Genomic DNA, 21,884 nt, shown 5'->3' with positions numbered 1-21,884 from the left:
CACACACCGCCGAAAAAAGATAAAGACACCACCACCACCAACGTGCAACGAGCACCAAAACACCAGCAAGAAACCCCCGTTCTTCAAAACTTAATACTAACTAGCATATACCAATTCCAACTCCTCCTTCCTTCCTCGGAGCATGCATTGCGCTTCTCCATGTAAAACTACTTCGACTTCCACACAGTCTCCACCGCCACCCTCCCAACAAGAACGTTTGGGGCGCCATTGTAGCCGGAAAGATAGACTCCCATCTCCTCGTCAGTGAGAAATTCCCCGGGCGCGGGCTCCCTGTCTGGATCGAAGCTCGATCGCCGGTAAATTAGATCGCTCACGTCCCGTGACTCCGTGTACTCGAGTAGTACTTCAAAAGTATCGTACATGCCTCTGCGGAAGCCCTCGCTGGATAAATGGCACTTAGGGAGACCAGGCCAGTCCTCGATGGGGAGGGATTTCTTAGGGCGCGTCTTAGAGATAGAGGGAGACATTTAATTTGTTCGATGTGTACTTGTAATGATATTATGTGAGGGTATGATGGGAAGGGAGAGAGCGATGCTGTGGTAGCTATAGCTGGCGGGGGAGATTAGGGGTTTATATATCAAGTTCAGCGTCACAAGCGTGAGAAGGGTCCTGATTATTATCACACTAATATTGACGCCTAGCTAAGCTCCTTAGTTCATCCATTCGGATAGGCGGGGTTTGTTCAGCCCAAACCAACTTGTTGGGGGTCTTCGCGTGGTCTGGACGGCAAGTTGAGATCTGAGTAATTCATGTGATTCGTTACTGATATCATCGTCTGGTAGTACTACCCTATTATCTGATAAGATTCAGAGTTTTGTGACGACCGGGGGTCTAAGGGTTTACCTTGGTGTCGAGGTCATTATGACATTGATATTAATTGTGGTAGGGAACGAGGACTTTGACTAATCATAGCGTAGCTCGTATAAGCTCTAGAGAAAGATACATATTACATAGGTTTCGACTCAGCTTTCCTATAACCTGATGATACGATCCCGGAAGAGGATGCGATCTAGATCGCTACCCAAGACCCATGGGTCGCCGCTCAGGTTCTAACACTGACCGATAATCACGGGCCGTGGGTCCATTATTGCCAACACTGGATAACAGAGGTAACGGGATCAGTTAGCAAAGCCATACAAAAATTTGCTTTTTTCGGGGGTGCGTGGGCACTAGGTGGGCACTAGGTGGGCACCATTTTCCTATACGAAGGGATAATATTATTTGTGATAGGAGAGAAGAGCAAGGCTCTCCCGGCTGTTTTATCTCTCTCTCTCTCTCTCCATGCACCGGTAATATCTATCCCCGTTGTGTTCCAGGCACTTGTGTCATAGCTCGTTATTACCCAAACTGTAACTCTAATTTTGAAACATGGTTTTGATTTTCAATTGAATCTTTACTCTGCTGATGAGACTTAAAGAACATAGAATACAGCCTACAAAGCAGACAGAGCTAAAATAAATAAATACCGCACCGCGAGGAAGACTCCAACCATATTCCAACTCTCGATCTCGTCCACCGGCCCCGGCGCATCCTTTCCATCAAAAACCCACTACCTAACGTCCCTCCGCATAGACTCCGCCAGAGCCTTCGTATGAAGTTCAACCCGCTGTTTACTCTCCAGCATACAGGATACCAGCTCCAGCAGTTCACCGAGAAAGTCCTCTAGCTCTTCGCTCGCCGCTCCCTCGCAGATCAATGTCCACAACTCATGTTTTATCTGGCTTAGTAGGGCCCTCTCCAACTCAATGGGTGGAATGATCTCGGCCACGGCTTCTTGGTAGCCCGCGAAGGATATTAGGTGGTCGGCGGAATTGGGGTACTTCTCGCATAGGTAAGCGAACTTGTCTTGGGGCCTGGTGGAGGCGGGGATTGTGTCAGACATGTTTGGCGGTTAGGGATGTGGACGATGGGAGTTTGGTTTGTGCAAGAGCTAGTGGTGTAGTTTGGTGGGTGAATATGTGGGTACAGAGAAGAAGAAGTTGTCAATAGCTCGTACTGGAGATTGTGAAACGGATTGCTGGGTGAAGATGTGGGTGTACTTGTCTAGAAGGGAAATGGTGGGTTTATATCAAGCCCAACAACGCATCGAGTGAGTCTTTATTGTGGGCTATTCTTCACCAACACCGATTCCCGACACAGAGGCGTATAGGTGAGGTTTGTTCCACCCAAACTAAGTTGTGGAAGGTCTTCATATGGTTGGAGGCCGCAAGTTGATATCTGACAGATTGATTGTTTGATCTGTACAATCGTCTCTGGGTCAACGACGAAACCAGTTTGATGGCGAATAGGCCAATCGGAGCCAATAAAGTGAACAAAAGCGTCTCGGCCCCTTTGCTTTGACTATCAGCCCAAAAAGTAGCCACTCGTCATCGAGCCGGGTTCGTCGTTGACCCAGAACCGACTGTACTAGGGTGTAGCGAAAAGTGATCAGAATCTGATAAGACAAATACATGTATTCACCGCAACATTATGAGATTCTGATCACTTACCCTCAACACCCGGTACTTGTACGTACCCCTCCTCGAGAGATGCCGCCCGATTACTTGATGGGAGAGATAACGGGATCTGTTATGTAGTAAAGCCACACAACAATTTGCTGTTTCGGCAGATGCAGGGATAATACCTATAGTATGGGGCCATATACCCCAATCAATAACACCAACAGCACATCAAGGATGACACCACAAGATTTGGAGCGTTGAGCCTTTTGATCTTTTTGATGAGGCAAACTTACTATGATCTTATCCCACACCCGGATGCAAAGCTCCAACGATTGCGATATAACGCACCGTGCACCTCTCACATAAATGACGTCAACACTAACGACTCCTATCACAGCGCACTCGGGCCAGAACATCGATCCGCTTAATGACGTCGACGCTTAGGTCCTTACTTCACATTTGATTTTAAGCCGATATGAGTTGAGTATGGTGTGTATCGGTTACAGTGGAGAGATGGAGACCTGTGCACATATTCGCGTCCGCCATACTAATTCACAGGCGGTCACTCGGTCACGTGATTGCTGATCACTCGCCGAGTGAGAGGTTGTGATTAACAACTGCTCCGGCGGTGGGGTTGGGGTCAAGAGAAATTAAAGTTATGTGGCAATTCCAATTGCTTGTTAACGTGTTTCACCGGGAGCGCAATCGTCATTGCGAAAGCAATCAAGCATGACATGAACGGGATCGCGAATTGCTGTGAAAATTCAAAATCACCCAGAATTACAGAACTAAATACACTAAAGTCATTTTGAGATATCTTTCGAATATTTCTGATGATTGTTACTAATAGGTAGCGAGTATATAGCTGTGGGAGGGTCATCAAGGCTTGATGACCCTCCCACAGCTATATACTCGCTATGATCATAAGAAATAGTCAAAAACACCAAAAGAACATGTATGGCTTCATAGGTATTGTTTTGGTGCTCATAATGCCCTTCTGTGAGCTTCGGTTGCTTTCCCGGTGATGATCGCTTTCCCGGTGAAACACGTTACTTCATAACACTATCTTCTACCTAGCTACTAATGTAGTACCCTTAAGAAACCAAAGACTACACTGAGTACTACTTCGCTACACCACCCGCACATGCACTCATCTTATCCTCAGTCCCTTTCCTCCACCAACTAAATCCCCCCATCCCCCACCTCCTCCTCCTCCCAAAGCATATCCGCCCCCGACTGCAACTCCTCCAACGCCTTTTTCGCCTCCTCAATCATGCCCAAGAACCCGCTCGCCTCCTCCTCCTCCATCTCATCGAGCACATCCATCACCGCGCTAATCGCGAGCGCGAAGCCGTGCTTGTATGCGGTCACATAGGTTTTGCGGTCGAGGTGCGCGGGAATGCTGCTGGCGGGGACGGAGCGCGGGGTGGGGCCGGGGGTGGCGAGGGCGATGCTGGCGGCGCGGGGGCGGCGTGTTCTGGGGGTGGGGGGGACGGGGGTGCTGGTGACGATTACGGGGCCGGTGTATTGGTAGGTGGGAGCAGCGGGGGTGGTTGTGGTTGTGGTGGTGGGTGCGGTGGGGCTGGGTGGTAGGGCTGTAGCAGCAGGATCCGGAGAGGGGGTGTCGCTGGTGGGGTTGGGGTTGGGACTAACGTTGGAAGGCATTTTTGCGGGGGTGTCTGGCGGGCTGATGAATAGACTGTCCATTAGTTGTGAGAGTTGCTTGGTACGTGTGGTTATGTTACTTGTGAGGAGTAGCTTACTACCTGGGGAGGGGAGGTGATGGTTGGTATTTAAACAATCTTTGGATCTGTCGTGAACCAGGGCTGGATCATTCCACGCACATCCAGAATTGACTATGAGGGAGTAGAAAGCCGGATACATGAAGTTACGAACGGAGAGATAATGAAAGACTCAGGGGGAATGTTCATTATGCATGCTCTTCTAGTACCATAGCAAACAAACTTCCAGCTGTGCTTTGTTAGAGGGGATCGGTATGCGGGGGTGCATTATGGAATATCACTCGCATGTTTTTTATTGTTTCTTGTCGACTTAGTGGGAGAAGATGAGCTACAAGTGGGTTCCATGTGTGCTCAGGCTATTTGTCCGGAATTTGGGCTCATCATTGGTACCCTAGAAGCTGCCAGCGTTGTTTCCCGCTCGCATATAAAGCGGCGACTCATGTGCTCGGGCATTAAGCCGTATATGCTCTATTCCGCAAGAATAAGCCTTGTTGGATGTACTCCGATGTATCCGTCTATTACATTCAGCAAATCTCTTTATTAAAAGCTACAGGGTATGTAGTTTATATTTACTACATCACCTCTATACATCCTTCTGCAGAGTATTATCACTCACGCGTTAAGTGAAAGGTCGGGACACTGTGTAGAGACTTAGCTGCATTAACGGCTTTTAACGACTTCCGACCTCTTCACTAACGAGCAAGTGTAACAGTATCAAATCAAACCTACCCATCATTAACCTCCTTTTTGACCTTCGTCTCAACCACCTTCTCGCCCTCTTTCCCCTCCTCCACATTCGGCAACTCCCATTCGACATGATCCCCGAGCTTGTTCTTCTTACGACCCTTCCCGGCCCCGCCGCTTGGCATGATCCTTTTCCTTTTGAGGTCTCTTGGGCGCAGGGCAAAATGGCTCAGATCGATATTGTCCCATGCCTTTTCTTGGCCGATGCTGTCCCAGAAGGCGAGGACCGCATGACGGTCATACTTTGGGCACAGTGGATCGTCAAGGTGGTGTTTGATCTTCGTGCACATGTTGGTGTAAATCCCTGATATGCCGGTTAGTCATTGGAGAGGGAGTAGGAGGATAGCGGAAAGGGAATTATTACCATACATGAAGTTCTTCACCCTATTCCTCGACCTCTCAATATCAATGATCGAATCCGCCCACGAGAAGATGCCCATGACATCCTTCATCGTAAACACCCCCGCAAAGAACTGACGAATCGTCGCATCATCCCTGCACTTCCGGATGGCCTCCCCTCCCTTCTCCAGTGCCTCCTTCACATGGGCGTAGAACTTGAGCAGCGTGTTCGACTTTATCGAAACCATCAGGGCCATCATCCGCTTCTTGATGGTGAGGAAGCCGCGCGGGTTCTTCAGCTTGAGGTTCTTGCCGTAGACCTGCTCGATGAGCGTGTTGGGCGCTTCAATCTTGAAGTAGCGCAGGTATGTGCGTTTGGCGAGGTGGTAGAGGTCCTCGGTGAGGTTGGGGGGTATCTCTTCGAACTCACCGTGGGCGGGTTGGCTGGTTGCGAAGGCACTCTCAACGAACGCATTTCCTTCTTCTTCGGAAACTTGGGAGGGGCGTCTTCCCGGGAAGAATAGGATCCACATATCGATCGCGGTTTGCACGTCTGCTGCCGTCCAGGACGCGGGGATCTTATAACGTTAACCAGCGGTGTCCGACTCTACACGAGCCAAAATGGACTTGTCGTGGGGTGTGCATACCTTCACAGAGAATGTACGAGTCACCATGCGGTGGTCTTCGTCTCTCTGCGGTGGTTGGCTCGTGTTTGGCGGCATGGTGGAGATGATTGACCGGCTAACGGGGATAGAAGGATGATGATATTGATAAAAAAGAGTGATGGGGAGATGGTAGAGGGAATGGGGACGATGGAGGGATACAGAAAGTGTACAGAGGAACGATACAAGAACACGGCTAGCTAGCTTGATATTGGTACTTGCTAAGCGCCCAATCCTAACCCACGAAACCTTATTTCGACCCCCGCTAAATCTCTGTTCGAAAGACTTACCATCAGAAGAACTCTTCCTAAACTACATGTAAGTGCATTCGTATAAGGTCTAATCCTCGCGGGATGAAGTGATTGACATACCCCACTCTATATCTACATGTATGTAGCTATAGGCCTCTTTCGAATTAAACGCGGGCTTTGTGGTGCGCCTCTGTTCACTGCTGTGATTGTTTGAGTTCATGAGTTGAGAGCTCCCATGCCCCAACTATTCCATACAAGTACCTATATCAATCGAGCAAGTCGGAGGTCGGAGGAAACACGCGGTCGGGAAAAGATAACTGATCACTCGAGAGGATTACTAATCAGTGCCTTAGAGTATAAATCAGGATGTATGTAACGTATGTTTTGTGACAAGTCGCTTGAATCGCATAGAGTTACGTATGCGCATAATGTATACTCTGCAACTCTCACGTCCTCTAACCTCCTAGACCAATCCACCCGGCCATCCGCTTGAACGAACTCATTCTGCTACCTATCCATGAGGAGAACTCCATATTGAGCACCGGAAACCTCTGCTGCATGCAACAGTACTCGCGGATGATACGTGAGCCTTCAACCAATATCACTCAAACCGATAGCAATGGCAGCTCACTCTTCCAAACAGATATCTACGGGCGCCTGCTCTCCGTCCGTTCCGCTCGTGGCGACTGATTAACCGCGGAAAGAGAGGGTGGCCGATTATTTTTTGCCTGACCAGGATGCCTGGGCCCGGCTATTTCGGCCGCGCTTAGATACCTAATCGATAAATATCTGCATGAGCACCGATGAGGTAGGTAGGCGGCCCGCTCTGGATATGCAGCCGGATTTCACATTGCCAGGGTTTATGCTGCAAACACTCAGTCGATCCCGAGGAAAGCTTGGGCCACTGCTTCATCATGGCTAGGTCCGGATATGCCTGGCCTCGGTGACTTTCTCCTCAGTACCGAGGACTCGACTGGACAGCCAATCATGTCCTTGTCGTCGTCCCGTTACAATGGGTCGTGTGCGCGTGTGTGGGGAGACTTCATATGTACTGCCGCGGCATGAATAGGCAGTCGGGCATACATAGGTATACGCTGGTCGGTTATTGCAATCAAACCCGGCATTGTTCGGTGAGAAGAAAATTTTCAGCTCATAGATGTTAGTAATTCCACACGAATGCCAACCCATGTTTCATCCCTCATGGTAAGTACATCATATCTATCCAATACTACATGTAATAAGTGCATAAGTAGTTATAGTACAACCCTGGTATTTCCCTGATGCATATTAATTATTAATCCCAGATGGATGTGTCTATGAAGCGCTTAAAGGCAACGAAAGAGTGATCCTAGGAGATAATCACCCTGATTTTGAGGGCGCCAAGCGAGCAGAATTTCTTCTTTCATATTAATGAACACCGCGTATTTCGAAAACTAATTGTTATTTATATAAGCCGTTCTTGGTCTACCGGTAATAGGGATCTCCTGAAAAGGTGTAGTGCCTGTGCACTAAACATGCATATTCTGGCACCTATCCTGGAAAACGGGCATGTGTGCGGTGGACACTTAAAGCTCCGGATGTGTGTGGGTGAGGGGAAATTCCCGGAGATATTTATGCTTCCTGACTGCTTGTAGAAAGCTTGGTTCTGATGAATACTGTCTCACTCCCCGCAGATTGATTAGTTTATCTTGATTTACGCATTTTACCACGTGGGACCAATTATTTCTGTGGATCCCGACAGAACGGGTGTCGGCCTCTTTCCCGAGATTTCCAGCAAGAATAAAGACATAAAGCGACCGCCCCCCCTTCTTTTAAAAGGTTAATCCGTATCTCGCACCTGAAACGAAACATTTCCAACTAAACTCCTGACACAACCCACAAAAGATGGCTGAAGCTTCGAACTCTGGACCTGAACTAGCTGTTGATCAAGACTATGTATGTTGTCTTCCTCAATTGCAATTTATTTAGCGAGTTTACCTGAGTATCGGGTGTTTTGATATTTCTCCTTTACTCGTCTTGCTAGTAACGTTGTAGACTGATCATTTACCCCTAGGCAAATCAATCCGATTCAGACTATACTAGTAGTTCTTTGTATGCTTCTCGTGCCATTACAATATCCTTCCAAAACCGGCCTAACAAGTTTCTATAGAATAACCGACACAACGAGTCTGAAATCCTCCATCATAGACTATATCTACGAAAATGGTAGAAGGTATCACAGATACAAAGAAGGCTCATATATGTTACCGAACGATGAAGTATGTATTATATATCTATTCTACCCCCGTATGAATTCAAGCTTCAAATCACTTACTATGGATGCAGACCGAACAAGATCGGTAATTGCACATGAACCCTCTTGATTGGTTTCTTTCTTTCTTGGCATACTTATTAATATGTCTTAGACTTGATATGCATCACCACATATTCGGTCTTCTCCTAGATGGTGAACTTCACCTTGCGCCAGTCGGGGAGAATCCGCAGAATATATTGGACGTGGGAACTGGTACTGGGATCTGGGCTATCGAGATGGCAGAGTATGATCCAATCCTGTTCGCCTAACCTCAATCCGATGCTAAATTAGTATGATAACAATAGTTTACACCCCTCTGCCAAAGTAATCGGTATCGATTTGAGCCCCATACAACCAAAATGGTACATCTCAATACCCCCTCGACGCATTGAACGTTAACTAACATCATATGACTAAAAAGGGTACCCCCGAACTGTAGTTTTGAAGTCGACGATGCCGAAATGCCTTGGACCTTCCCCGTTGACCATTTCGACCTGATCCACTCGCGCAACCTGATGCAGTCAATTAAATCATGGCCTAAATATCTTGAGGAAATGTACAAACACACACGCCCAGGCGGCTACATTGACGTCGCCGAGCTCGAGGCCGGGATCCAATCCGACGATAACAGCATTCCCGCGCGGTCCTCCTTGGCGATAATAATGCGCCTATACGGCGAGGCGCTTGAGGCTGGCGGATTACCGCAGCACGTGGGGCGTGCCATGAAGAGGATGGTTCAGGAGGCCGGGTTTGTGGATGTTCAGGCACGCGCTCCCGTTTATATAATCCCCACTGCTAGCTAGCTAGCCTCAATATCTGCTAATGATATAATATGTTTAGCTCCACATCAAGAAGCAGCCCCTCGGCGGCTGGCCGAGGAATCCGGGGCTAAAGAAGGTCGGACAGTATCTCCAGATCTGCTGCGAGACAGGGTTTGAAGCATACTCGATGGCGCTGTTCACGAGGGTGTTGGGAATGACGAATGAAGAGGTGATGACGTTGGTTGCAGGCGCCATCAGGGATACCAGGGATAGGAAGATCCACTCGTATATAAATTTGTGAGTTTAACTTTAAACTTTCCATGCTATACAAGAAGAAAAGTTTGCTAATCTGTGTTTGGGGGAATAGCTTCCATGTTGTTGCGAAGAAACCGGAGTCAGATTAAATGAGATTGAACGGGAGAGTGAGGCGGAGGGGGGGGCGAGAGGGTAAGGAATGTTGTGGTGTGGTCTAGTTTTGCACCAGTGCTACAGTACTATATGTGGATATGATAAATATCCGCCGCGAAAGCTCTACAGTCATCAAAAGATCGGAATTCTTCCATTTTCTCGAATATACCGAAACATGCAGAGACTCCCGGCCGCGGTATTGGCCGACATTAGTATTTCAAGTATATAAGTAGGTAGGAGGCAATATATTCGAAAATAAGTGTATAATAACAAGTTGGTTTAACTACGTTTTCCAGTAAAAGGGTCGAAAGGGCTGCCAAGACATAGGTTTCATCGGGCTGTCCGGTGATGTGTAGACTTGGTTTATGGGGAGAAAACCTACTTATAGCAAAGTCTGTGGCAATTTAGTACACCGGGGGAGCATGTAGGTTCGAACTTTCAACCACTCAAGGTGTTAACACCGACTTTCTACAAGGGATTTTTCCATCTATAGGGTGCATAGGAACTAATGATTATGTCCAATTGGCCTGCAACGAACAAGGGCCGTTGCGTATTGGCGGATCTACCAACTCTCACAGTTGAAAGGGTATTAACGCATAATCCTTGTCCTAATAAATCGGCCGTATATACTAATGCACCCTTTCGCCCAAGCATCTAATTCTAGCTACGCATGTATACATGTAGATTCGGAATATAGTTCATCTGCCGAGATGCAAACAACAGTATGAAAGATGATATCAATCATTTGGACTTCAGATTGGAGGCTGCGTAGTCACTTATTAAATCTGGAATTGAAGAAATCTCCGGTCTTCAAGTTGGCAAGGCTCGGCGAAAGCATTCTCTTGATACTGTAGCAGCAACGCCCCATAAAAAACAACGGGTTACTGAAAAGACTACCCTTCCAATAATCAGAAATAGCTATGAAAAACACCTACTAGTACCCATTTATATGGAGTCAAGAGTTGATTGCTTTTTGTGTAGATGGCGGGGAAGTCAAGGCAGTGGTGAAGATCCTAAAAAGACTACCTGCAATGAACCCCTTTGTTTTTCTAAAGAACGAAATTGCTCTTATGATTTTCACCACATCTAATATACTATATATTTCATTCAGAATATTTGTAATTAATTCCGGGGTGTTGTTGTGGATCGAATTACTGACCCGTATATGGGCCCGAAATCGCTACGGACCAGGGGATAGTTCTGGGCCATAAGTCATGGGAAGGCACCCATTTTACACCAAAAACTTGAATCCCACTTTTCAATATAGTCCTTGACCACCAATTATCTTGAATTATTTCTGAGAATTGGAGGACTATATATTTTGCATACAAATAATCGCTCTATCAACTGAAAATTATAATATTACACTTCTAGCATGAGTTGTGTTGGTCTTGTTACGTTGAGTTGCAAAGAAACGCATATTTGTATGGGATGCAACTGAATCTCCAAGTTGCTCTACTTCTAGCTCATATAACTTCTTCCACATTTGACTTCAGAGAGTTCCCTTTTGGATTTATTAAATTTATGAGCCAATATTCTATCCCCTAAAGCCTTGTTTATTATTGATGGCAATTGTGTTGTGGGTGGTTGTTTCATTTAGACGAATTTTGGTGTGGTTTGGTTGCCTTCCCATGACTTATGGCATCGCGCTGTACATATTATCCACGAGCCAACGAGCACAACACCCATATCTCTATAGCAAGAACTATCTGCTATTCGGACACGTAAGAGAAGCCATCCAATGCCCATTCCATGACATGTTTTTATCCGTGTGGGGGAGATCTAGGGTTAGGGGTTTAACCCAAGAACAATTAATCAAAACAGTAAAAAGGATATGAGGAAGCCGTTTACAGATGTCAACGCCTCGATTGAAATCATCTCCTCTTCTGGAATTAAACCGAAAAATACTATCTTTCTCTGTAACTTGGGAGATTACGATGGGCCCCCGTGCAGCTGCGCAGTCGTCAACTCTGTCCTGTTGATCAAGCAAGCCTTAACCATGATCGAGGTCAGAATATATAACACTCAGCGACCTCGATGGGTGGCCGGGCTCTACGCTCCAATCGGCCTATCCTGGCCTAGAGAATTCGCTTGGTAGCTCTGGGTAAGGGTATCAGTCCGTTCCATCTCAGGAACCTTGGCTTACTACCGCCAGACGTGTACGGACTTGGTCCTCAATAAATAGAGATTCAATGTTGATCATCGCAAGTTCAAGCGCCTTATCCTTCTGGAGAAGAACACCTCTTTGAGTTCCTCGCAGGATCCGGTTGATAGCCTGTGAGGGCAAGCTTGGACTATAAAGCTCCACGTGCACTACTTGAGTAGAGATACTCATAACTAAAAACGAGTTCAAGTACTGGTGTATTTATTGTAGAGCTTCAACCTTTCCAACCTTTGTTATGAAGTTCAAGGCGTAGTTGGCAAATTGCTATCTCAGCATTCACCCTTTGGACCTCCACCACAAGTTTTTCCTTCTGGGAAATTTCCTTTTCTACCTCAGCCTTTATCTTCAGCGTTTCCACCTTCAGTCTTTCCGCCTCCTCCGCTACTTTGTCCGCCTCGGCTCTAATAATCTCCAGTTTCCTAGCGTGGTTAATTTGCTCCCCTCCCACCGGGGCAACTTCCCCTTGGCACCGCTTTGCTTCCTCGAGCCGTGTGATTGAGTCTATTTCTTCTCTATGCGCGCATTGCCAGGCGGTATCTGCTGCTATATTTAATAGGGCGAACGCGCGAGCTGACTCTTCGGCTGTGATCCTGTCGCGCTCGGCGGGCGAAAGGAGATGGGAGGACGCAGCAACGATCGATCGTAACACCTCAATGATGCCATGTGATGTGGGCGTAATTTCGGACATGTTGATGGGGCTAATGAACTGAAGACTCGTTAGAGGAAGATCTATCGTTGATTGAAAAGACGTTCGAACATGCAAACTTACTTCTTGGTCTGAGGGCAGGTTGTGGTGCGGCGGAAGCGCAAGGAAGTGCATGGGTCGTTGGTTATGGCTGAGAGGAGGTGCTGTGGGGTGCCTCTTATAAAATCCTGTGTCTGCTGGCACTGGTAGGGATCAGCATTAACGTGCATGTATTATAAGCTGCACATATCACATTCTGTACCCCACTCTATTTAGCAAATGGGTTGCGAATGTGATACTCGTAGATCTAGATACAATAGTCAAACACATTAGGCATGTTGGGTCTTGGCTCATTGATACTCACTCGACCCAAGACTCTCTCCGGCAACGGGACTAATCTAGATTTAGAAGTCTGATCACGTGATTGCATGATTTCAACCACCGCGCTGATGGTAAAGATGCTTGTCATGATTTGATTATAATCCCCAAAAGAGTGTGTTTGAAAACGCAAGGAGAAAAAGAGCGTTGTGATACGTGGCTGTAAAATTGGAAGGAGATAAATCAAGAAATACGTACATGTCCGTTTAGTAACCCAAACTCCTCAATATTGACCTTATCGTACCTCACTTTATACCTGTAGCTACACGGGACATTGAGTCGCATGAAACCTCGATAAGGAGGGCTTTCATTTTGACAGAGTTTAACTTGATAACCAACCGAGAGTCAAAACCAACCACAACCTGCAGCAAGTACTGTCTCGTACTGTCTCTCATACCAGGGTTACCGTGTAACGCTGACACATCTCAGATCTGCATTTTGGCGAGTACATACCTAACTAAGCTACATATATGTAGGGAAATCAGCACTTTTACGCCAAGTAGCATTTGCATTAATCTATCCGGAAACCAACAAGCCAGTCCTAGAACAATTGCTTTCTTTATCAAAAGGCGTGCCGATAAGAACTTATGATTGGACGCCTGATCAGAATATATATGCCACCACACGGTTCAGCCCCCGGGCCCAGGAAGGATCTACAATCAATCCAACGCAACCCATAACACCTCTGGCTCGATAGAAGTGCATCCTGATCAATCCTCCTGTTAGAATCAATGGCTACATTTACGCGGTTCGACAAGTACAAACTCCCTACCGAGTTTCTTGATGGAGGGATTAAACACACTATTCTCGCCAGCCCTAGCAGGGTGGAGACGTGGGAGAGGCTCGAGCAGCTCGGGGAAGGTGGGTTCGGTACGGTCCATAAGGAAAGGTGCCATGAGACTGGCGCCATTCGGGCCGTCAAAGAGATCAGGAAGTCGCTGGCAAAGTCAAACGAAATAGGTGTCTTGATGAAACTTAGCTCGGTAAAGATCACACATACCGTCTTCTACTACACGTTCCAGCTTACTTCCGCTCGTGGCTGACCTTTTGCTCTGTTCTTCTGCCAGTACCCACAACATTTTGTCCAGCTCGCGGGGTGGTTTGAAGACAGACTCAATATATACCTGGCAATGGAGTTCCTTGAGTGTGGTGATCTTGGCTCTCTCATGAAAGATGAGGAACTGACCGAGAGCGATGCGAAATCTGTTACGGTCCAGGTGCTTGAGGGACTGGAGATCATGCACCGAAATAACCTCTGCCACAGGGATCTAAAGCCAGGGAACATCCTCATTGCCAGGTGGATGCCACTCACAGTCAAGATTGCTGATTTTGGGGTCTCGAAGCATTTTGACGGCATAACCGAAGGTCGGACATTTACTGGTAGTAAAAAGTACATGGCACCTGAGATCTGGGGAATGATACAGTGCGATACCAGCACCTATACAACAGCTGTCGATTTGTGGTCCCTGGGCTGCATGGTTTACGCCATGCTCACGAAGGAGCCTCCATTCCCCGAACCAAAAGGGCTCATCGACTATGTTGAGGGTCGTATCACATTCCCTCCCAAAAATCTCGGGAACGTCTCGCTTTTGGCCGTCAATTTCATGGCTAGTGTGTTGATGCCTTTACCCGCTGACAGAGTCACTGCGGAACAAGCACGGCAGCATTCTTGGATTGCAGCCGAGTCAGGAGATGACACCGTCTGGACCATACTTTCGAGCAATAGCATAGTTAGCTCATTTACAGCCAAGCAAAACCTCACGGTGCCAGTAGTGCAAGAAAAGGAGAACGAGGATAAAACCGTGTTCCAACCCCACAACACCTTCCTGAGTACACATAAATCAAAATTGCCATCCAGCTTTGAACCGATTAGAGTGAAAGAGCCACCAAAGAAACCGCAGGCGACGACAATCCCCAGACCCACACGGAAAGGTAAATTATGGCTCATCCTTGTAATGTTTTCTGTTTGTGATATACCGGCTAATAGGTCGACTGTACTAGGACCGAAAGAAGACGCAATGATCGCAGCAGCAGCCCATGGCGATATCACGCTTGTTCGGAGCATGCTCGATAGAGGAGCCGATATCAACTCACTAGACTATCAAGGGAGAACAGCACTCATCCTTGCGGCTTTTGGAAACCATCTCGCGCTTGCTCAGTTTCTACTGGAAAGAGGCGCACCTATCAGTCAAGGCAATAAAGAGGGGATCACTCCTTTGCACACGGCGGCCGAGGAAGGACATCTTGCCACCATGGAGTTTCTTCTTGCCCATGGTGCCAGCGTGAATGAGAGGTCTTTAGATGGCCGTGATCCCCTCTACTTTGCTGGCATCTCGGGAAGCCTGGAGTGTGTCATGTTCTTACTCAAGAATGGAGCAGATACCAAACACCGCTCAGAACAGGGATTTAGCGCTTTGCATACAGCAGTTGAGAGAGCCCATATCGATGTGGCTGGCTATCTTATACAACTTGGTTTCGATGTGATGGAGGAATCGGCCGATGGCAGAGCGTCATTGGACTTTGCGGTACTATCGAAGAACGAAGAAATAATCAAATACTTGGTGCTTAAAGGAGCAAATGTCTCGCATCGGGATCACATTCACGGCATCACGGCTCTGCAAAGGGTAGCTCAAGTAGGACATCTCCCTAGCGCTATCTACCTTTTGCGAAATGGTGCCCGTGTGGATGAAACGACGCCAGATGCTCGTAGGCCCTTGTACTTTGCTTGCGCGTCAAAGAATGTTGACCTAGTCAAGTATCTGCTACAGCAAGGAGCACATATCGGCGACCGGACGGATGAAGGATATACCTCATTACATCGGGCAGCAGAGAGTGGGCATGTCCCAATGATGAAGTTTATTCTGGAACAAGGAGTGAATGTGAAGGAGCCGTCAAATGATAATCGATCACCCCTCTATTTTGCGACTCTATCAGGAAACGTCAATGCCGTCCTACTTCTACTCGAGAAAGGTGCAGATATCCGATGTGTGACCGACTCCGGGCAGACCCTTTTAATGGTGGCGGCTGCGAGGGGGTATATCCCCATGATTGACTTTTTCATGTCACGAGGTTTCAGAATAGATGAAACAGATCTTATCGGTTACAATGCTCTACATTTCGCCGCGGAAAACGGACAGCTAAAAGCGGTCCAACATCTTGTTATTAGAGGCGCAAATATCATGACCACGATCAACACAGGGGCCACAGCCCTTTCTCTCGCAGGGGAGAATGGGCACAGTGAAATAGTTACCTACATTCTCGAAAAACTAGAGACTGGAAACACCGCCATACCCCCTCTTGAAAGTCGCCGGAGCGCGCCTCCTACTATGTACGAGATGAACCCACAACTTGGTAGATACAGTCCAAAACCAAACCCGTCCTCCCAGCTTTTTGTCGGCTCCAGTGTCTCAGTGGGCTCTGATTGGTCATCGGCCAACTCGCAGGCAGGGTTGTCGGTTGGCTCCACGCCCTCGAAAAAGTCTCGGATGGGTATAAACAGCCGCATCAAAAATTGGTTTAGTCAAAGTGCCTCCTCGGGCACTCCCTGATTTCCTTTTGGTAAATGTCGTATTCTCGGGGTTAGGGTTATTTGTGTTTTACCGTTGGCCTGACGTTAATGTGCGATTCGGATATTGTTAATTTTATTTTAGCGTTCTCTCTATGTTCTCGTTACTGATCGGTCTCAGAAATATGGCCATGTTTGTGTTACACTTTCTTGCATATATTCGCTGGACATACATGCAATTTAGAAGTGTACTTGGAATATTGAGATAAGCTTTTTTATTAATCCTGATGCCTTGGCCTTCGATCTTATAGCGGTGTGTGGTAGTGGAAAAAGAAAAGAATGTCGCCGATATTCTCCGATTGATCAGAAACCCTCTCCCCTGATCTGTTTGAATTAAACCATCTATTTATAACTCGACTGGTCTATCCTAATGTAAAGCGTCAATCTGTTAGGTATTCACGGGCACTGGGTGTTGAGGACAAACCAAAAGAAAGACAGCCAAGCTTTCAATTATTAGGCGGGAGACCCCTGTCTGTCAATCACACCTCAGGTGAGACTTAAAGCCACAACACAGTACAATCAGGTAAGAGATCAACAAAAACTCAAAGCACAGCCCGCTCTCTCTACTACGGTGGGAAATGTATCTTGATAATGCATCCGTAAATGTATCCCATGTTTTCACGGAATAATGCATCTGCATAATGCATCAACTAATGCATCACCAGTCCCACTTTACGATTTTAATGATCATTTTATCAATTTAAGTTTTCAGGCAATTGGTCAGGCAATTCGTCAGACAATTTGTCAGTATATGGATCAGTAAATGTGTTCTGAATTTCGATGGTATAAAAATAAAATACAATTGCGGAATCAAACCTGTACTATTGTGCTTAACTATGCCACGTCGTACCACTTAAGCTATCATCGTTTGATATATTGAGGGAATAAATCAGTGCTATATCAACCACCTGCCAGAGGTGCGTACACCTAAGGCATAAGAAATATTTAGATAGAAATTTCACTAAGTCTGAAATTGGGAGGGATGTCAAATACCTTGTCGGGCAGCAGATTTCAACACTTGTCTATATGATGACGGTGATATTCCTAACGAGTTTTCAGACGACATATCGATGACTTAACTGGTGATTTTCCACCAAGAACACATTTACTAACGAGTTTTGTGCGGAAAGCCTTTCGGAAAGTCACCCGAGAACACATTAACAGGTGTATTTACTAACGTTAACCGCTAACAATTTTCTGGACGATTTTCTGGGCGATTTTCTGGATAAGTTTCCACACGAATTTCTGCCCAAAACTCGTCAGTAAACACGTTCTTGGCAGATTATCATCAGTAAAGTAATTGATAATGCATCGATAATGCATCATCCACCATACGATTTTACACAACTCATGACAGGTTATGCATCAATTGATGCATTTACTTGCCTCCTTAATATGGGTAATGCATCCATTGATGCATAAACCGCCGTAGTAGAGTCTTGGCGTTAGTCGAGAGTGTTTACTCAACCGACAAACGTGAAGACTAGGCACGAAAGAGGGTATATATATACAAGAAGTAGCTGTATACAGCGGCCAAAAGAAAAGAAAAGAAAAGAAAAGAAAAGGGAGAGAGAAGAAGAGGAAAGGAAAGAAAGAAAACAGTCTTAGTAGGTCCTTTTAGGCTCTCAGGTCTGGTGTAAATGGAGATATACACCGGGTATAATGCGTTGAACCCAAGAAAGCTTATACCATCACGCCAAGGAAATTATCAAATTGCGAGAGCGATATGGTACCACCTCCGGCCACGGGGTTCATATATGCACTATACTCCTACTTTGTTCGACTCGTGATCCCAATAGGTTAGATCGAGCCTGCTGGTCTGAGTGATAAATTGTATAATTTTGTCTCTTCCTCACTTTGCTAATGCTTCTGGTTTATAATTTATCGCTTTGCAATTTGAAAGTCAGTTCAAGCCAGAATCATGACCAAAAGAGTATAATAATGCGCGCTCAGTAAAACGTTACTGGAACAAGAAGTGCGTTTAGTGGAGCATGGTCGGGATTCTAATTTGGACTGCATGGCTACCTAAGGGATGTGGTCGAGCAATTGACGGTGGGTCAGGGTTTGTTGTAGGCAATCCTGGAAGGAAAATCTGAGGGCACTTTTTGTGTTCAACGAATGCTATTCATGAAAATGAACGTGAATGATATATGGTTGGGGGCTCCTGTTACCTAACCACGTTTTGGCTGTTCACTTCAGGAGGTAGTAACTTCGTTCAGCACTATACCTTAGACAATAGCTATATATTCGCACACTTACAACTATTCAGATCCTCTTCTCCACGACCTAATAAAGTCAGCTCCACTTTATCCGTTCTGGTTGCAGGGATATTAAATTTAGATTTTGAGGTATGTCACTGGCTAGCTAGGTTAACGTACCCAAGGTTAAAATAAAAGCCAATGATAGTCCATCGGCATGGGCATATTGACTTTAACAAGATCGAGTGGCTGGACGAAAGCCACACTTGTCCACCCAATTGGCCAACCATACAGGAGAACAACGCAAAGGGCCAGCTTGAATTAGATAACGACACATATCCACCATCACCCAAAATCCATATAAATATCTGGCCACTCTCACTCCCAAATTCCCAATTCTCACAACAGTGCACTTCCTCTTAACCATCACCCATCCCGGAGAAATTCCTCTTCTATCCCATCCATCACCACACCCCGGCCCTTCTCCGCATTGTTTACACCTACCCCAGCTAGCTAGCTGCTAACCCTTTAGGATGATCTACCTTATCCACGGCCTCCGGCGCCACCACCGCTCGGCTAAACGCCACGCGCCTGTTTAGCCTTACCCTTGTCCGGGCACTAACGGCAACCCGGTAATGATCATGGTACCGTACCTTGCTTGATCGCTTGCGTGCAGAATCTCAGGGCATATCGCCAATAGCCTAAAAGGTTTTTAGATTGAATGCGGGGAAACCATAAAAGGCAGGAAACGTTAAACGCCCTTGCTCTCGGGGGGTCGGGGGAATGGTGGAGTCGGGGTGCTCGGGTTAATTGGCGGGGATGACCTGAAGAGGGATGGTATTGTCCAATTGACGTGATGATGGGTAGATGATAATCGGAACGGGAGCGGCGACGGAGAGCATCCGGTGTCGAAGCCTAGTTACCTTCTATATTGGTTAATGGATCGGAGTGGGGGAGCTGCTTGCTGAGGAATTGTATAAATACCTCGATACCAATCAAACATGAGGAATTCACACCGACCTGCCATCCCACAATATCTGTCAACGGTACCAATGGCGTCCTTCAATCCAACCGCCCTCCTTGCAGCGGGGATTCTCCTCACCCTCACCTCCGCCCTCGATGTCGACCGCACCCTGACACCTCCCATGGGCTGGAACTCGTACAACCACTACTCTTGCTACGCCACTGAGGCAGTCATCAAAGCCAATGCCGATGCCCTCGTCTCCCTCGGTCTCGCTGATGTCGGCTACAACTATGTTGTCCCCGACTGCGGGTGGAGCGCAAAGGAGCGTACTGCAGACGGGAAGATCACGTGGAATGAAACGTTCTATCCCAGCGGATATCCGGCGCTCATTGAATATGTGCATGACAAGGGACTCAAGTTTGGGATCTATTCGGGGGCCGGAACGTGGCAGTGTCATCCAGAGGCCGGGAATGGGTACCATATCCAGGCGAGTTTAGGTAGGTTTTAATCCCCGTTCTCCCTAAGATAGATGAGGATGATACTGATTCCATGGTACAGGACATGAGCAAAGTGATGCGGAAACCTTTGCAGCGTGGGGCGGCGATTATCTGAAATAGTAATTATTGGTCCCCCTTACATGAATATTTGTGGTACAAACGATCATTGACCTACCACAGCGACAACTGCTGGGCTGACGGCGTTAACAATGTTGTCTACTTCCCCAACGAGGACCCCTCGACGCGCTTCAAGACAATGGCCAACGCCCTCGCCACCGTCTCCCGCGACATCGTCTATGCCATCTGCCAGTGGGGTATTGGAGACGACCTCCCCGAGTGGGCAGGGCCGATTGGGAACTCGTGGCGCATGTCCAACGATATCATCAATAACTGGATCAGCATTTTCCGTATCACAAATCAGGTCGTCCCGCTTTCAAAATACACTTCCCCGGGGCACTACAACGACATGGACATGCTCATGGTTGGTAACGGCGTGCTCACCGAGGAGGAGGCAAAGACCCATTTCACCATTTGGTGTGTGGAAAAGTCGCTGTTGATGATTGGTGCAGGACTGGAGGCAAATCTACTGGACCCTGTGGCTCTTAAGATCCTTAGCAACAAGGAGTTGGTAGCCATCAACCAGGACTCGCTAGGCCAGGCGGCGAAGCTCATGCGGAGGTTCACGCTGGAGCAGTATGATGTATGGGCTGGAAACCTTTCGGATGCCCGTACGGTGCTCATGGTCATAAACTGGGCGCCCGTAGCAAAGACTGTGACCATCAATCTTGCAGACGCGGGGATCTCGAGCGCCGTGAAGGCGAGGGATGTCTGGGCTGCCAGTGACCTTGGTGCCTTAGACGGCGTATACAGTGCCGCTCTCGCTGGCCATGGCGTGAAGCTGCTAGTATTGGAACAGACAACACCGGCGGGTACATATGTCAACCCCAAGTACACATCTTCCAAGTAAGTCCAATTTACCCACAAAACGATCATTGATCCCACCCTAACCTGCTAACCAATGACCACCAGCACAACAACCGCATTCGCAAACGTCTACGCCCTCACCAGCAGCACCTACAACATCGTCGTCACCAGCTCCGCCAGCTCTACCGCTGCCCGCACGATCACCGTCATCGCCGGCAACACGCGCCGCACAGTCAGCGTCACCGGCACAACCTACACCATCCCCGCCTTCCCCTTCCCGCCGGCCAAAACACCCTCCGCATCCAAGACTCTACAGGAACCATCAAGACCATCAAAACTACCCTCGCCACCGCATCCGTCTACTACTCCGCACAGACCGCGGCCCTCGCCGGTGGAGCCTCACTCAGCAAGTGCGCAGACGCCGACGGCTGCAAGCCCACAAACTACAAAGTCGGTAACCTCGCCGTCAGTTCGACCATGACCTTCAGCGGCGTCTCCGGCGGCACGGTGGCCGGCTCCAAGTGGGTGTGGTTCGACTACATCAACTACGACCTCGCATTCGACCGCGCCTGGGACGGCAGCGGCACGAATGTCAGGAACGCGACGTTTGCGGTGAACGGCGGAACGCCAAAGATGTGGAGTTTCCCGATCTCGGGGGGCGACTGGCAGGATACGGGCAGGATGGGGGTGCTACTAGATGGGTTTGTGGCGGGGAGCGGGAATACGCTGGTTGTGGGGGCGCCGGGGTGGCAGTATGCACCGGATGTGGTGGGGGTGGAAGTGTTGGCGTAGGTGGGGTGTGGTTGAGAGGAAATAAATTGTATATAGGTAGGAGAATCGTGTACGG

General features: G+C 47.7%; 8 protein-coding genes across 8 annotated transcripts; 4 read left to right on the top strand and 4 right to left on the bottom strand.

The window, feature by feature from the left end:
* Positions 1-167: 167 nt before the first annotated feature.
* On the bottom strand, positions 168-488 carry LAJ45_03744 (uncharacterized protein; the record flags this gene model as incomplete). Its single annotated transcript, XM_046113328.1, has 1 exon — positions 168-488. One exon carries the CDS (start codon positions 486-488, stop codon positions 168-170), a length of 321 nt encoding a protein of 106 aa, XP_045973621.1.
* Positions 489-1,570: 1,082 nt separating this feature from the next.
* On the bottom strand, positions 1,571-1,903 carry LAJ45_03743 (uncharacterized protein; the record flags this gene model as incomplete). The annotated part of the gene is made up of 1 exon (XM_046113327.1): positions 1,571-1,903. The coding sequence occupies one exon, from the start codon at positions 1,901-1,903 to the stop codon at positions 1,571-1,573; it is 333 nt and encodes a 110-aa protein (XP_045973620.1).
* Positions 1,904-3,644: 1,741 nt separating this feature from the next.
* LAJ45_03742 (uncharacterized protein) lies at positions 3,645-6,420 on the bottom strand (the record flags this gene model as incomplete). Its single annotated transcript, XM_046113326.1, has 7 exons — positions 4,856-4,859; positions 4,934-5,252; positions 5,313-5,865; positions 5,935-6,028; positions 6,131-6,153; positions 6,240-6,256; positions 6,321-6,420. The coding sequence occupies 7 exons, from the start codon at positions 6,418-6,420 to the stop codon at positions 4,856-4,858; spliced, it is 1,110 nt and encodes a 369-aa protein (XP_045973619.1).
* Positions 6,421-7,003: 583 nt separating this feature from the next.
* On the top strand, positions 7,004-7,265 carry LAJ45_03741 (uncharacterized protein; the record flags this gene model as incomplete). Its single annotated transcript, XM_046113325.1, has 2 exons — positions 7,004-7,008; positions 7,058-7,265. The coding sequence occupies 2 exons, from the start codon at positions 7,004-7,006 to the stop codon at positions 7,263-7,265; spliced, it is 213 nt and encodes a 70-aa protein (XP_045973618.1).
* An 819-nt stretch (positions 7,266-8,084) lies between these two features.
* On the top strand, positions 8,085-9,658 carry LAJ45_03740 (uncharacterized protein; the record flags this gene model as incomplete). Its single annotated transcript, XM_046113324.1, has 9 exons — positions 8,085-8,135; positions 8,254-8,291; positions 8,350-8,366; positions 8,422-8,458; positions 8,606-8,737; positions 8,799-8,855; positions 8,915-9,257; positions 9,334-9,551; positions 9,622-9,658. 9 exons carry the CDS (start codon positions 8,085-8,087, stop codon positions 9,656-9,658), a joined length of 930 nt encoding a protein of 309 aa, XP_045973617.1.
* A 2,132-nt stretch (positions 9,659-11,790) lies between these two features.
* On the bottom strand, positions 11,791-12,646 carry LAJ45_03739 (uncharacterized protein; the record flags this gene model as incomplete). Its single annotated transcript, XM_046113323.1, has 3 exons — positions 11,791-11,999; positions 12,055-12,532; positions 12,596-12,646. The coding sequence occupies 3 exons, from the start codon at positions 12,644-12,646 to the stop codon at positions 11,791-11,793; spliced, it is 738 nt and encodes a 245-aa protein (XP_045973616.1).
* A 974-nt stretch (positions 12,647-13,620) lies between these two features.
* Positions 13,621-16,437, top strand: LAJ45_03738 (uncharacterized protein; the record flags this gene model as incomplete). Its single annotated transcript, XM_046113322.1, has 3 exons — positions 13,621-13,872; positions 13,957-14,821; positions 14,891-16,437. 3 exons carry the CDS (start codon positions 13,621-13,623, stop codon positions 16,435-16,437), a joined length of 2,664 nt encoding a protein of 887 aa, XP_045973615.1.
* Positions 16,438-19,653: 3,216 nt separating this feature from the next.
* On the top strand, positions 19,654-21,829 carry LAJ45_03737 (uncharacterized protein; the record flags this gene model as incomplete). The annotated part of the gene is made up of 5 exons (XM_046113321.1): positions 19,654-20,113; positions 20,175-20,232; positions 20,294-21,076; positions 21,143-21,275; positions 21,365-21,829. 5 exons carry the CDS (start codon positions 19,654-19,656, stop codon positions 21,827-21,829), a joined length of 1,899 nt encoding a protein of 632 aa, XP_045973614.1.
* Positions 21,830-21,884: the final 55 nt, after the last annotated feature.

Source organism: Morchella importuna, assembly GCF_003444635.1.
Source record: "Morchella importuna strain M04M26 chromosome Unknown Morimp01GS008, whole genome shotgun sequence".
In the NCBI taxonomy this organism is placed as follows: domain Eukaryota; kingdom Fungi; phylum Ascomycota; class Pezizomycetes; order Pezizales; family Morchellaceae; genus Morchella; species Morchella importuna.
This window is presented reverse-complemented; position numbering and strand designations above follow the sequence as displayed.